Source organism: Daucus carota, chromosome 8, assembly GCF_001625215.2.
Source record: "Daucus carota subsp. sativus chromosome 8, DH1 v3.0, whole genome shotgun sequence".
NCBI classification, from domain to species: domain Eukaryota; kingdom Viridiplantae; phylum Streptophyta; class Magnoliopsida; order Apiales; family Apiaceae; genus Daucus; species Daucus carota.
This window is the reverse complement of record NC_030388.2, coordinates 9,024,257-9,040,583: the sequence shown is the minus strand read 5'-3', so window position 1 is coordinate 9,040,583 and position 16,327 is coordinate 9,024,257. Positions and strand designations below refer to the sequence as shown.

At 35.4% G+C, this 16,327-nt stretch overlaps 2 protein-coding genes across 2 annotated transcripts; one reads left to right on the top strand and one right to left on the bottom strand.

The window, feature by feature from the left end:
* The first annotated feature begins 318 nt into the window (after nt 1-318).
* On the top strand, nt 319-6,283 carry LOC108199680 (uncharacterized). Its single transcript, XM_017367614.2, has 6 exons — nt 319-2,674; nt 3,216-3,649; nt 3,813-3,974; nt 4,723-4,798; nt 5,065-5,220; nt 5,965-6,283. Exons 1-6 carry the CDS (start codon nt 458-460, stop codon nt 6,100-6,102), a joined length of 3,183 nt encoding a protein of 1,060 aa, XP_017223103.1. The 5' UTR covers nt 319-457; the 3' UTR covers nt 6,103-6,283.
* An 8,098-nt stretch (nt 6,284-14,381) lies between these two features.
* On the bottom strand, nt 14,382-16,044 carry LOC108197326 (protein OXIDATIVE STRESS 3 LIKE 1-like). The gene is made up of 2 exons (XM_017364908.2): nt 15,591-16,044; nt 14,382-15,067 (listed from the first exon to the last, which is right to left on the bottom strand). Exons 1-2 carry the CDS (start codon nt 15,914-15,916, stop codon nt 14,575-14,577), a joined length of 819 nt encoding a protein of 272 aa, XP_017220397.1. The 5' UTR covers nt 15,917-16,044; the 3' UTR covers nt 14,382-14,574.
* Nucleotides 16,045-16,327: the final 283 nt, after the last annotated feature.

Here is a 16,327-nt window from a genome sequence, read left to right as displayed (position 1 = left end):
TTTTTATTTTGTAAAATAATGAACAAATAATTTTTAATAATTAATCAAAAATTAATCAACTTGATCTCATAAAATAAAACGTCTATGTAAATTGAGTACGAAAGAATATTTGGGGATGGAGAACAATTGCGATCGACTCCAAATTACAAAACCCTAAAAAAGACACATAAATGGAGCACGGGGGCATACGGTGGATGTGGGGCTATATAGTATCATTTGGCGGGAAGAAGGTAATAGCGTACCTCGAATATATCTCCCGAAAATCCAACAATAAATACGTGTCACACAACCCCTCTCTCCCACTACAAATATTCATTACATCTCTCTCCACTTCCCCACAATTCTAGAATTTTCTCATCTCTCTCTCCCCACACACACAAAAATCTCTCTCTCTCTCTTCGTCCGCACACAAATCTCTCTCTGTCTCTCTCTCTCTCTCGTGTATCGTTGATCAGCGATGACGGTTTTGAGGTCTAGAGAAGTGAAATCGGTTGTAGAACCGGTTTCTAAAAGCAATTCCCCTAATTCTGAAAACCTAAAACAACCTAGGGTTTCGTCAATTGAGCCCGAAACGCCTCGTAACATTGGCGAAACGCAGGCGGCTGATGCGTCTAACACCGCTACGCAAATGACGGGTGGATCTACTGTGTCTGGTACTGTGCGGCGGAGTAGCCGCCTGGCTTTGAAAGCTTGTGGTAGTGGTGCTGAGAGGAGTCAGTCGGTTTCGAGGGTTTCGAGTCGAAAGAAGAGGAGTGTTAAGTTAAGTGGTGGTGGGAGTGGTAAGAGTGAGGGGCGAGTGGAAATGGAGAATGCTGTTGTTGAGGATTCGGTGGATGGTGATTTGGTGTCTAAGAAGGGGGAATTAGGGTTTGAAGGCGAAAGTGGAGTGGCGGTTGGTGATGGGATGATCAGTGAGGTTTCCAAGGGGAATGGTGAGGGGGATTTAGGGGGTGAAGTTGGATGTGAGGAGGCGGTTGTTGATGGAATTATCGGTGAGGTTTCCAAGGGGAATGGCGAGGGGGATTTAGTGGGTGAAGTTAAATGTGGGGAGGGGGTTGTTGATGGGATGATCGGTGAGGTTTCCAAGGGGAATGATGAGGGGGATTTAGGGGGTGAAGTTGAATGTGGGGAGGCGGTTGTTGAGGGTTCGGGTGGTGATACGGCGAGCAATGAGGTGGTAAAGAAGGGGAATGGGAAAGGGAAGAGGAAGGTAGGGTTTGAGGGTCTGGGAGAGGGTGAGGAAGATGGAAGGTGTTTGAGGTTGCGGTCGGGGAAGAAGGTTGTGATGCGTGGTGGAGTGAGGGGTTCTGTTGATAACGAGGAACTGTTGGATAGGGTTACTGCAGGATGTGATGATGTGGAGGAGAAAGGTGAAGGTGATTGTGGAGAGGAGGAAACTGGGGCTCCGGGAGATTTGCAGTCGAATTTAAGTGAACGACTAAACAATGAGATGATGAGGAACAGTGATAAGGGTAAAGGGAGATTAAGCAGGAAAGATAAAGGGAAGGGAAAGTTGGTTGATATGGTGATCGAACCCGAGGCCCGTGAAGCTGGAGTTTTAGACAGTGAGAATGTTTTAGTGAAAGAGGATGGTTCATCATACAGTATAAATAATATAAGTTCATCAGAGAGTGATGAGGATGATGTAATGAAGGAGGGTGGTTCACAGATTTCAAAGCCTCGTATAGGAAATCATGTACAAGGAATTGATGCTATAGCAGATAGATATCGAGCTATTGTCGGAAAACGAAACAAGGGTCCTAAAGGTGAAGAAATTGATGCTTGGGATGAATTGATTTCAAAATGTGTTGATAGCATGAAGGCATTATTAACCATGAATGAGAAAGTAAGCCCTACTCAGAAGCATAAAGGGATATTAAATGATGAGTTGGTTGGCCCTTCTGGCGTGGGTAGAAGGAGACTGAGCAGACAACAAAAAGGAAAATGGATAGCACCTGAGACTGTGGTAAAATCGGGGACTCGTAAAGTTGCATTTTCGGATGGTGGCAATGCTGAAATGCAGGATGGTATTCCAGAGGTCCAGAGAGCTGAAAGATCAAATGGTGACACTGTCCCAGTGCAGGATGGTACACAGCTACAGGAGAATGATGTAGGAGATCATGTTGCAAGAACCAGGGATAGGTTTCGAGCTCAAGCCAGAAGAAGTGCTTCAAAATTTGCTTATTTCTCCACTGTGGAGGAAGAACAAAACAATCTTGCAGGTGCGGCTGAAACAGAAATGACACAAAGAGAAATAAATGTCGAAATGGAAGACTGGCCTGGTCCGTTCTCAACTGCTATGAAGATCATTCGGGAACGAGGAACGAATGTGAACTTGCAACAGAAGAAAGGGAAAGAAACTTCACAAGTTATGTGGGTTCCCAAACAGGAGAAGGATCGTAAGAGTTCTGATGTGTCTGTTCCTATGTTGCTAGAACTATGCTTGAGAACTCTTACCAAAAATGCAGATGCTTTAACATCTTTGGACTACGTTCCCGATGTATTAAGGCATAAACTTAGCCATATGCTTTGTGATATGCGAAGAATGAACAGTCATTTTCTTGAACTCCTTGTGAGAGGGTCTCCCGCAGAGATACGCATAAGAGATTGCTCTTGGCTATCAGAAGAAGATTTTACAAAGATTTTTGCAGAGGCTGACATCAATAACTTAGCGGTACAATCTTTTTTGAAATTTATGCTATGTGTTTTGTCTTAGATTTTTGGCATCATTGATTTCATTACCATTTGTCTTGAGGATTCGTTTATTGCCATGAACTGCATAAAGTATTATCGATGCTGATACACCTTATATCAGAACTTGATATAGTTCTGCATCGAACCACTAGATTTGTTCACTGTTATATGTGGCAACGTCGTTTGCCGTTTGGTGCAGATTTTTATGATCTAATTGAGCTTTTGTAATATAATTGATATCTAAGATACGTCAGCAGTCATATGACCTTGTCTGACTTTAGGTTTTTCAGTTTTTAGCTGCATATCACTCAGAGTTGCTATAGTTATATGCTCTCTTAATTATAAACAAATCTAACTTAAGCCAGGAATGTTAAATTCGTAAACTATATAGGGAATGTGATTTCCCACCCAATTCTTTGAGATTGATTTACAATGTTGCATCACAAGCCCATTCACTAGCAAGTATAAACTGATATCGTTGGTATGATGAGATGGCTGACAGTATTTTTGTTATGGAACAGGTGCTTCAACTTGATCAATGTGGACGTTGTATGCCAGATTATATCCTATATTCGACATTAGGCCGATCACCAAATTGCCTGCCCTTGTTAACTACTTTATCGTTGAAGGGTGCATGCCGTCTTTCAGATGCTGGGCTGAGCACACTTTTATCTTCTGCACCTGCTTTGAGATCTGTAAATCTCAGTCAGTGCTCTTTGCTCACCGTTGATGGGATGAACAGCATAGCTGATTCATTAGGATCAGCTTTGCGAGAATTATACATAGATGACTGTGAAAGTATAGATCCTATTTCAATGTTGCCTGCACTGTCAAAGCTGGAACATTTGGAAGTGTTATCTCTTGCTGGGCTCCATGCTGTTTGTGATGATTTTATTTGTCAATTAATTGCTTTGCGCGGACACAATCTGAAAGAGCTCGTTTTGGCAGACTGCGTGTAGGTTTCCTTGAACACACACGCGCGCGCGCGCGCGCAGAGACACACACACACACACATATTATTGTTAAATTTGAATAAACAATTGGTATGCTCATTTAGCTCTGCAAGTTTATCTTTTCCTTTTTTTTGATTATGTAATAGCACTTCAAATTTCTTGCAGGAATTTGACTGATCTTTCTCTTAAAATCATCTCCAAAAGCTGTACTGGGATGAGGGCATTAGATTTGAGTAACTTATGCAAGCTGACTGATATTGCGCTTGGATATCTTGCTAATGGATGTCAGCTTATTAGAACATTAAAACTCCGTCGCAATGTCTTCAGGTTCTAGTTGCTTGCATTATCAGTCACTTTACTTTGATAATTATACATTTGGAAGGAAGCAGTAATATATTGTGGGAATTAAACAGGGTACCATTTGAAATCAATATGCGATATCCTAATTTATAATATTGATGTGGTTATTTGAAGTCCGGTACATACTTTTTTCTAATTAATTTTTGTACCCACTTCTTAAATATTATAACTGTGTAAACTGGGATCTAATGAATTCATTATAGCTTTCTTTTAAGTGCTGAAGGCAGATAAACTTGAAAAAATCTGATTAAATAAGGAAATAAAAGTAACTAATCTAATTTTACTCAAGTTCATGGTTACTATATGGTTTTTTTTTTTTTGGGACTCGATACTAGCATAAGCCATAAAGGCATTCTGTAGTTTTCTTATGAAAGACTTGTCAATTTAAGAATTTTTTTTAACCCAATTCGCTTGGAAATATCGCAAACCTTCTTTGCAATGCACAGAAACATGCATGTTTGTAGGGTAAAATGTTGCCCACTTTATGCTGTAGTACTTGATAAGATGTTTTTTACGATGATGGAAAATGAAACTAGTATGCTAGGTTTCGTGGTCTTGAATGTGTAGCTTCTCTGATCTTCCTTTTTAAGTAATTTGCCACTGGCTACTGTCTAGGCTAAAGTTAACTTCCCTGCTAATGTTTTATTTTGTAAACAATTCTTATCTTACTGAAAATCTAATTTTAGAACTCTTTGTTTTTTTGACATTGTGATAGTGATGAAGCTCTTGCTGCTTATCTGGAAATTAGTGGAGCGTCGTTAGAGGAATTGTCGCTCAATAATGTCGGCAAGGTATTTTTTCCCCCCCCCTTGTAGTAGGCTTTTGGATTGTTATTCACTCTTGCATGTTCTGTTGTATAGTTTTTTGCTACTATGTCTCTGTGGGTAGGCATTCTAAGTGATGACATTTTAACCCCTTTGCTGTGGAGGCGAGTTATGTGTAGTCTTGGATTGGATATACCAGTATAAGCTAGGTTGATCTATAAGGGATTATTTGAGCATGCTATGTTCAAGGATATATATCTGTTTATTTATTCCGAGAAACATGATCTCCACAGGTAGCCCAAAACACTGCCGTATCACTCGCCAAATGCTCAAAGTACTTGCAGCATTTGGATATTTCGTTCTGCCGGAATTTGTCAGATGAAGCTGTAGGACTTGTTGCAGATAGCTGCTTGTCCTTGAAAACATTGAAATTGTTTGGGTGCACCCAGGTATGTTCATAATAACTTTGTTTAAAAGAATACACTGCATGTCGCAGAAAGTATTCAAGTAGGAAAGATAATGGTCGGAGTGTTCATATTTTCTTCTCCATATGACTGGTTATGCAGTGGCACCCCACTTTCCCCCCTTTTGTCTTGTAAGTACACTAAATGGTCTACCTTTGCATTGGGTATGTAAATTCCTTTCTGTGGTAGATATACTAGACAATATGCTTCTATAGTTGTGAACGTACCTTTCCTTCCTTGCAAGCGACATGATGACATAGTTGGCTTTCTTAAAGCAACAAAATTATGCATCTAAGCTTTTGCAGGCCTGTGTTGACTGTGTGTTCCTTACAAGAAAGCCTGATGCTGCCACATCCATGATAATTAAATGAATTAAGCTCTCCTATATATTGTCTTGATATAGCTATATGTAATCTCCAAGGAACTTGCTCAGCAGAATTTCCTGTTTGATGGTCTGGCTTAGAAGGTGGATGATTCATGTAGTTATTCATTAGGATGTTAGATAGCCTAACACCTTCGGAGACTGTCCATTATTATTCTTGTCAAAGAAACTTTGAATTTTCTCATCTGCAGTATCAATGCCCAAAGTACAATAACTTGTTTGTGTGTATTATAGATGTCTTCTATGATACTGTTCTCTTTACAGTACAATTATGAGATTCTAAATCTTATCAAGTGTTGTGGGATGTGTGCATGCTTATACTTCTTTGACATGAAATCTTTTTGCAGATCACAAATCTTTTTTTGGATGGCCACTCAAATGAGCAGCTACAAGTTGTTGGATTGCAGTTGACACCCATATTAGAAAATATCAAGGTACCTGAACTTGTAGGACCATTACGGTACTCTTCAGTGCCTTCTCAGTAAATTCCTGTCTTGGATTGGAAAGCAGAAGTTTATATCACATCTTCAAAACGCTTGTTTGTGCATTTTGTTCGTTTATTGACTAAGCCGAAAATTTCAAGGCTCTTTTTATTGTAGGGATTTTTTTCTATGTTTCATTTTGTCCAGAGAATTTGATATCATAAAAACTTTTCAGAGTTCTTTATGTTTGATTTTTTTTTTTTTTCTTTTTCTTGGAATGGAGAGACTAGAGATACCTTTCAGAAGTGTGACTCTTTTGCTGTCAAAATAAAAACTGTTACCGAAACTCAAAAGGAAAACATATTTTCAATATTTTTTAGGTTCTTTGAGCAATGACAAGCATATGTGTATGCATATGCATAATAATATATATGAGTTGGGTTCAGTATACTACAATATTATTTATAGTCCTTGTAGAATGTAGACCAAAGAATACCCCGTTGAATTATAAAATCAATAAATGCTTGAGATTTATTAATGACTAATACAGTTATTTTTTAAAGTTTTATATTATTTTGTATATGTATCTTTTGGTGCTACATACCTGTAGAAATCGACAGCAAGCCCTGCAATACAATAGGAAAGAATCGACGGTCACAGAACAATCATTGTCCTTTAAAGAGTGAGATTAGTGCAACAACACGGTCATCTTATTCACTGTATTTGGGGACAAACGACTTTGTTTTTATCATCAAGTTGGAGGGAAGTTGGAGAACTCTACTCATCTCTTTTGCTGACCAACCTAAGGATTCTTCAACATAAATCATGTTAAGTTTATGTGGACCAATAAAATTACAGTAACTATTATATAACTCGTTTATTGTTGGGTGTTCTGCAAGCTGAGAAGATGAATGATAATTGCTGAAGAAAACAATAAAAACAACTTTAGGATGATATGTATAAAAGTGCTGAACATTTCACAAACTACATAAAGAGATAAAATGCCCTGATTTCCAGTTGTGTGCTTATAACTGCCACATGAAAGTAGTAATTATCATGTATTATACCGTATATGTGAGAGCTTGTGTGTATACAGATTTAAAAAAATTTAAAAGCAGGGATAATGGTGATCATTAGATTAAACAAACTGGATGGTTAAGGGGTCATTCGATAACAAGTGAACCACATCAGTTTAGCTGGACGAACAAAAAATGGATGATTAAGATCATTTGTTAAGGTTTTTAGTTTTTGGACGAACCAACAAATTCTCTGGACGACTGGGCCACTGGAATGGGGCTGGACCATTGAGATTGGTGTATAACAAGATCATACATCAACAAGCGGTACTTTTTTTTTCTTTTATAAGCATTAAAGTTCATTGGTTAATTTTAAATTAGTGTTTGTATATCATAAATTCTAATTTATGATATGATAAATAATCAATTATTTATTATAATATTATAATCAGGTGTAAAGTAATATATTCAATTTATTATTATTATTATTAATATATTTATGCGAATTTTGTTTAATTGGTCCGGGTCATTATATTTAAATAAAATATGTCTTTTGGCATAAATTATAAAATCATACCCCTTAACTAATAATAATCAAATAAATGAAATATAATTGAATGTTACCTGCATTTGTTCACAAATTTAAACGGTTCATAAATTATGGTTGAATTTTATCAAACGATTATTCATTGTCTCGTTCAGAAATTTATCTGATTCAAAAATCGTTGTCATCCAGAAAAATTTGTACAGATTTATCAAATGACCCTTAAGATGTTGGTCTTCAATACTATAGTGCTTTTGTGGTCTACAAGGAACTTTTCTCTAATATATATGTATGTACTAGGGATGTGTGTGGTGCGATTTGGTGCGGTTTGCACCTAAAACCGCAACCGGAACCACATAGGTGCGGTTTCTAAAATTCAAAACCGAAACCAAACCAAATACCATGATGCGGTTCGGTTTATAATATAAGCGGTTCGGTTTTATATGGTGCGGTTCGGTTTTCAAACCATAAAGATCGAGAGATTATATGGTTGCATCAACACCAACCTAGCTACGGGTGAGTAACTTCCGAAAGCTGCTGAGACCTAATTAAAACATAAGCAGACCTGCAGGTTACTGATCATGTGTTGATCATGTATCCAGGCCTTTAACAAGTTTGCAGTCCCTGTTGATATGCAATTTTTACCTACTAGAGCATAAAAAAGATAGAGTACATGACTACATCAGTGCCAAAAGAACAGAACTGTCCAATATATCATATACACTTTGGAATTCAAAATACATAGAAGCAGAATATGCAGCAGGATTACAGTAACATGAATTAACAGTTTATAATTCATATTGTCTAAATTAGAATACATCAAAAGAGGGCCAAGGCAGTCGAGCTAAAGTCACTGGCCAAGGCAGTGTATTACAATTCCATATCTAAATATCTAATTATATATTCTATAATAAATATAATTTATATTTTTAAATATAATATATAAAATAAATAAATAAATATATTATTGCGGTTCGGTTCGGTTTGTATTCGGTTTTAAAAATATTTAAAACCAAAACCAAAATCAAAGTAGCGGTGCGGTTTTTATTCGGTTCGGTTTTTATTCGGTGCGGTTTTTCTTGGTGCGGTTTCGTCCGGTTTTTGCGGTTTTTGGTGCGGTTTCGGTTTTCGGTGCGGTTTCTGCTCATCCCTAGTATGTACATTGTTGTTACAGTGGAATGGATAAACATGTTCAAGAATGATTTTTCAGCAAATTTATTTTTAATCAAGTTGCATCAAAGAAGAGAAACCAGATCTAAATATATTCGTGAGGCCGGGGCGTTGAGGTGATGTTCGATGTCCAAAATAAAAATCTAAGAGGTAATTTAATTTGGAGCTGAAAATCTAAGAGGTAAGTTAATTTGGAGGTGATGTGCTAAAATGATATCCTAAATAAAAATTTAAGACTTTATTTAATTTGATAGTATATTATGTTCATTAAGTTTATGAGTATAAAAAAGTACTTGGAGGGGTGTATTGTATTGAGATTATGAAGCATTTTTTTGCATTTATGAAATCCGAGGGTATTCGATTGGGATTGTTTGAAATCCATTAAAATCTCGAGGTATTCAATTGGGATTTCAAATTATGCTACAAAATCTAGTAGTACTCAATTGGGATTTTAAATTATGCTTTAAAATCCGATGGTATTCAATTGTGATTGTTTAAAATCCATTAAAATCTGATAGTATTCAAATGTCGATGGATTTTTTTTCATTTCATAAAATTATGGATTTTGTGGCATTCTTCAGTGTATTTTAAGTTTTTTGAAATCCCACCAAAATCAATGGGATTTTGAAGCATTGTCCCTAAATCCTATCAACTCTGCGACATTTTACCAAGAATCCGCACAAAATCAAAATCCCATACAATCCATTCCATTAAGATCTCAATCGAATACACTCCTGTTAATGATTTTGTGGACGGAATAACATTTAATGCTTTGAAATGTAAAATATAATCTAGGGGGAAAAAGATGGTTGTCGAATGTTGACAAAGTCATTTTTGTTAGTCCAGGTACATGGCCGGGTCATACCCCATCTACTGTTTCCGTTCGTACTCCTGCAGACAAGCCCATACACCACTTGATCCAAACACATTTTGGACCAGTAGCTGGCCCGCTTCAATCCCACAGAGAGAGGAAGTCCAGAGTACGACACTCGCGCTCACTTCGCATTACAGGCCCGAAAGCCCATCTCTCTGCTAAGGAAGAGAGAAATATGAACTCGGCCCATCTCCAACCATCTTATTGCTCCCACTTGGGTTACAGGCTCACGTTACTGAGCCCAGCGAAATCAGTGACACTTGTAACAATACTTAAACACAATACATGTTTAGAGAATACTCGATGTGGTACAAAAAAGTGTCTCGCATTGTTAAAAATTCAAATTCACTTTATGTCAAAGATGAGAATACTTATATCCTGTAAAAAAGAAGACGACGATGATAATATACTCATCATGCTTTTAAATTAAAATCTGAACATTAATCACCCAACAAATTAACAATAGTGTTCAAGTTGCTTCTCTTTTTTTTTCTTCTTTTTTTCCAGGGGTTTTTCTCCCCACAAAAGCTGCTTTTAAAGTTCTTTCCGATGACTTTATTGCTCCAAACCTGTGTTGGGTCAAGTTACTCAGCCCAGCGATAGTAACAAGTAACAACACTTGTAAATATACTTCTTCTTCTTGTTATTATTTTAAAATTTTCAATATACTCCGATTAATAAGAAGTGGCTTCCATAATTGCATTGTCAAAATCCAGTACAATAGAAGAAGAAGAAGAAGATGGTTGCTGAGTTAAAAACGAGGTGATCACTGTATAGTTTTAGCTGGTCTGTTATCCTTCCGGTAAGAGCAAGTCCAACAGATGCCCTATATCATGTCTAAGTTATAATTTAGGGCAATTGATCAAAAAACTTGATCCAACAATTTCCTAGTGATGCCTTATATCATTAGGACAACCTCCTCAAGCCCTATTTTTGGGTCACATCTCACCTTGCCCTATTCAATATTTTATTATAAATTCTCATCACATTCTATTTCTCTCTCTACTTTTATATTATGCTTAAATGATGAAAGAGAGTCTTTAATAATAAAATATTAAACATAGTGTGAGAATAATACACATTGTTAGAGTTCAAGTTAGTAAAGTATGTCCTAAATTACTATGACATAATATTTTATATTATACTAGTTGAGAATCCGCGCGTTGCGGCGGCCTATAAAAATTATATTAATGATCTAATATTAATATTTGTAGAATAAAATAATTTTATGACTGTCTATAAAAAGTATATTAATGTTTCAAGTTAATATTTGTAGGATAAAATAAAATTATATTATAAAAATCTTGATGTAATACAAATACAAATATATAAAATTGCAAAATTGGACTATAATTCATGGTGAAAAAATGAAAATAAATTTATACACGTAATTAACAATTTAAAGCATGACGAATCTTAATTTTATTTGTTTTTTTTTTTGGAAAAGTAATCATGTTCTTACATTGTCACCTTCCTCCAATTTTTTTAAACTGATTGTGCACAAAAACATTTAACTTAAATATAACTACCCTCTTAAAAGTTGCTTGAACGGAGCAAACAGATAATGCATGAATAATTTTTTCATGTATACAAAGTAAATAATATAAAAATTAACAACAACAAACATGTCCGATGAATAAAACAAATATTATAAAAGAATAACCAACAAACATACATCATTAATAGTTAATAGTTAATTTATTTTATTGACATCAACCATCAATATCTTATTAAGACTATATTCTTTTCCCGTATTTGGATTTGTCGACTCCAATGTAACGGTCTATAACTACATTTGCTTGCAACAACTTTTACTGTAACAGCCTTCACTTATTGTTGCAGAAGAACGACACCTCCGAATTAGAAATCGAGCAAGAGAAAGGTATTTCCAATTTTTGATATTTTTCATCCAAATATTTCAGAAAATTAAAAAAATAGAACGGAGCGATGTGAGAGGCGCCACCTACACGCCCCTTGCTTCTCCTTTAAAAATCGAGTAAGAGAACTATCAGGTAGGTTTGTGGTATTGAGAGAGGAGGTTGTGTTTAGATGATCAAAATCCTACGATCTATACGGGTATTTATAGGTGGAGAAAAACTTGTTTGCTACTATTTTCCATAATTAAATAATCTGAACAAAATCAGATTAAAATTTTCAAGCTACTATATTCCATAAATAATCTGTCTTTCCCATAATTGAATAATGGGATAAATATCAAGTTGGTGACTCGTTTCGTCCAAATATATCAATTGAGTGACTGATTCCTAAATTGACTCAAATGAGCTACTCATTAAAAAAATTTGTATCAAAAATATCACTCTATCGTTAGTCGAAATTTTGAAAGTACTATATATTGAGTTTCGCACATTTTTTATGAATGGTATTACATCTAAATGAAAGATTCCGAGTGCTAGTATTTTAGATAATATTTTTAGATTTTTAAAAATTTATCTCCTATTTATTTTTATTTAAATAAAATAAAACAATCAAAAAATTAAAAATAAATAGTTGATGAAATTTTAAAAATCTAAAAATATTAGCAAAAATAGTGGGACTCAGAATCTTTCATTTGGATGTAATACCATTCATAAAAAATGTATGAAACTCAATATATAATATTTTCAAAATTTTGACTAATGATAGAGTAATATTTTTTATACAAATTTTTCTAATGAGTGTCTAATATGAGTCAATTTGGAAATCAGTCACTCAATTGATACATTTGGACGAAACGAGTCACCAACTTGATATTTATCCCATTGAATAATCTGAAACAAAATCAGATTAAAACTTTCAAGCTACTATATTCCATAAATAATCTGAAACAAAATCAGATTCTTAAACTTGCTTCTAATATATCCGAAACTAAAAAAGGTAATTCTATTTTTTGATATTTTTCATTCAAAAATTCCAGAAAATTAGAAAAATAAAACGGAACGATGTGAGAGGTGCCACCTACACGTCCCTCGCTTCTCCTTTATATAAGTATATTGATATTGATGATTTGGGGCATTAAATAGGACACTCTTGGACTTGCTCTAAAAAGAGGTAAAATATGCAATTGGCGGGACTACATGCCCAACTGCCCAAGTTACAAGGGGAGTCAACGTCATTATGTTTTACGGGTTTGATGTGTCCATGAACTCATATTTCGTGCTGCTAAATTTGATGTATTTATCTTGTTTTGATTAGCGGAGATTTTATATAAATTACTTAATATATTTTTTATTATTTGACGATTTGACTTTTGACACACATTTTTAAGTTTTTTGACCGGGTAGTTAAAAATATCATTTCTAATTTTTTTCTGAATAAAAATATATAATCAAAATTCTACTCCCTTTGTTTTCAAATATTTGACGTTTGACTTTTCGGCACACAATTCTAGGAGCTTTGACTGCATATTTAGAATTATTATTTTTAAAATTTTCTTTTTTTGAATAAAAATATTAATCGTATATTTTAATTCACAAAAAAAAAATTAAAAATATTAATTCTAGTTATGCAGTCAATGCATTTGAAAGTGTGTGCACAAAAATCAAACGTCAAATATTTGAAAACAGCGGGAGTAATTCACAAAAAAATTTAAATACCCGGTCAAAGGACTTAAAAGTATGTGAGTAAAGTCAAATAATAAAAAACAAAGGGCATATAAAGAAAACGAATGTTTCAAGAATACTCGTTGTGGGACACGAAGTGAACTAGAGAAACACAAAAAGGCGCTATGCAAATCATTCACTTCGTGCATCTATAATTTTAATCGACTACTTTGTGTCCCCGTAATTTCAATTACATTGCAATAGTGTCAAACCTGGTCATCATACAAAATGGTTGGATCCAAATCAAGATAATATGAATTACGGAACATCATCTTTGCTTAAAAACAAAAAAACACAAGTAGAAATAAAAAGATGGTTGTTAAACTGGGAGAGGTCAACTTGAGTGGAACCCAGGCAGGACTCCTATAGAGCCGGAGCCTGCTAGATCCCAACCTTGTGCTGGAACCTAGACCTGACCTGTAATCCATCCCTGTAAGAGGCTTAACATCTCATCTAATCCCCGTCGAGTACACAACTAGGGACTACACTAGAAGTCCTCCTCACATATGATGGGCAAGACAGTTTAGACCCAAACAAGATCAATCAAACCCAATTCCCTGGGGAAATTTTATATCCGAGCAATTTTTTTATATCCAAAGCAAACATGAAAAGACGAAATTATCCGTTGTTTTTTTCTTTTGTTGTTATTGTGTATGCACAGGGTCAGTTTTGTCTTTTCATGCTTGTTTGCTCTTTTTCTTTTGCTGTTATTGTGTATGCACGGGGGAAATACTCAGCCCAGCAATACTTACCGTCTTTCTATTAACATATAAACACAATGAATGTTCTAAAATTATCCATGTAGGACACAAATTATAGGAAGACCAAGCTCTTTCCTTGTACTCACAAATTCATCAGAACTGTCATGTAATGAGTTTCCACTTAATCCAACTCTTTCTTCTTGCGTTTGAAAGATGATATGACGTTAAACGAAAAGAAAAATATAGATACCACGGTGATCCTTTAGTGATGACATATTTTTATGAACTTTTTGGTGGTTGTTACATGAGTGCGGAAACACAAAACACGTACCGAGATTGCACGTCATGATAACCTAAAACAGAAGACGATGAGTAACTACTAACCACGAATGAATGATTTTTGCAAGGCTAAATCAGTGGATGCCACACACAGATATATGCTCAGTGAGAAGATTGTTGTTGCATTATACTTTGATAACATTCTAGGCCAAAACAACAGTTACAGACTTAAAAAAAGGCATAAAGCATTATGTAAAACAATTGATTACAAGAACATTCTATCATAAAGAACTATGAAATTGACTTGCCTACATTCATGAGAGCATGATGAGACTTGCCTTGTATGTCACTGTCAGTCCCCACTTCTATTATCAATTACTAAGGCAGTCGAGGCTGTAGTAGCCGCTGCAGAATGTTGCAAATCAGAAAGAGAGAAAGACCTCCAGGGAGAAAATTTCCGTACAGGTGTTGGAGGTGATACTGACGATTCATTATTAGGTGATTTTGATCGTCTACCATTTGGAGGCAGAGGTGGCAAACATGGACTATGTGATAATGATTTTGAACCAAGGCATTCATTGTTATTATCGCAATCCAAGCTACTTATCATTGCAGACAAAGCTAAAGAACTTCTGCTCGAGTTAGCAAGCCTTTTCGACATGCCACTGCTAGTGTTCTCTAAGATCCGACTCTTATCCCAATAAGTACTATGAGCAAGCAAGTTCTTCCGTTTCCTAGTGTAGGCATCTTCCTTCTTTGAAATGTCTTTAACAGAAGAAGACGAAATATCTGCTAGACTTGTAAAAGATTTTGATTTGCCACTATAGAAACTTGATATGCCTCTCCTACATAAGTTCAAAAATCAGAATCGGGGATGTTAGTAACTTGCACAACATTTAAAAAAAAAAGCACTAATCACCAAAACTACATATTCTAAACTTTTTTAGCAACCAACCATTCTTGTTTTTAGTAACAGCACTTGTTCTTGTTCATAGTGTAGTAGTAACATACGTCAGTATTCAAAACAAACCCGAATTTCAATCAACACCCAAATACCCTTACAAGCAGACAATCTACAACATTAATCTCCTACTACCACTCAATCGACCCACAACTTCTTTACAGAAAGAGCAATTAACTATTAAAGAGAAGACAAACTCTAAATTTTAATCAACCACTTAACAAATTATCCAATTAGTAAGTTCATTTTCCGAAATTACAAAAACTAAAATAACCAAATTAGCATCAATTCAGTAAAGTTCACATATTTATCAAACAAAATTCAGCAAAACATCAAATTAACAATCAATAAACTACAAAAACGAAATAAAACCCTAAAGATGTAAACTTTAAATTATACGCACATACTTTATAGGCAATACTTCTTCAAGTGCATCCAAACAATCCAACGGTCCTTTGAAGCTACTCTGAACCTCATCATCACCTCTCGAATCATCCTCGCCGTCAATTGATGATTCGCCGCTGACGTCACTGTTCTTCCCGATCGAAGACGAGCTACACGAGTCCAGCTCATCGGCTCGCTCATTAACAGCAATCGCCGGCAACTTGACCGCCCGATCGCCGGTAAACCTGCTGGAATCGGCCGGATCGCAGATCGGTTTAAACGGCATCCGATCGACGAATCCTGGCCGTTGGATTAGGTTATTAGTAGTGGTTTGGAATGCGATCGACATAGTTATGGAACTAGTGAATGCTCATATGTAGTCGCCTGTATGTTTTATTGTGTGTTTATCGAGAGAGATAGAGAGAGAGAGAGATGTGAGAGAGACGAGAATGAAATGAAGAAGAAATGAAGGCCTTATCCTCATCCTACCTAAACATGACTCATATTAAAATACATTATCTGCTACACGTTTGTCTCTATCCTCCCAGCGAAAATCAATTTGGATTCCATTTCGGTTTACTACATTTCTTATTTTAAAATTTTAATTTAACACTTATATATGGTATAATACTCTCTCCGTTCCAATTCATCCAAACTTTGACATGCAATTAATAATTATTCTTACATGCTCTTGAAAATTGAAAAAATATTTTTTAAAATAAAATAGATGTAGATTCTGATAATATATTTTTTTTTATAA

Bases quoted from the DNA above. Each gene is read 5' to 3' on its own strand.
- LOC108199680 (XM_017367614.2), top strand. From the start codon at position 458: ATGACGGTTTTGAGGTCTAGAGAAGTGAAATCGGTTGTAGAACCGGTT. The intron at 2,675-3,215 runs GTACAATCTTTT...GTTATGGAACAG, and splicing joins CTGACATCAATAACTTAGCG to GTGCTTCAACTTGATCAATG. The intron at 5,221-5,964 runs GTATGTTCATAA...ATCTTTTTGCAG, and splicing joins AATTGTTTGGGTGCACCCAG to ATCACAAATCTTTTTTTGGA.
- LOC108197326 (XM_017364908.2), bottom strand. From the start codon at position 15,916: ATGTCGATCGCATTCCAAACCACTACTAATAACCTAATCCAACGGCCA. The intron at 15,068-15,590 runs GTATGTGCGTAT...GAACTTATGTAG, and splicing joins GAAGAAGTATTGCCTATAAA to GAGAGGCATATCAAGTTTCT.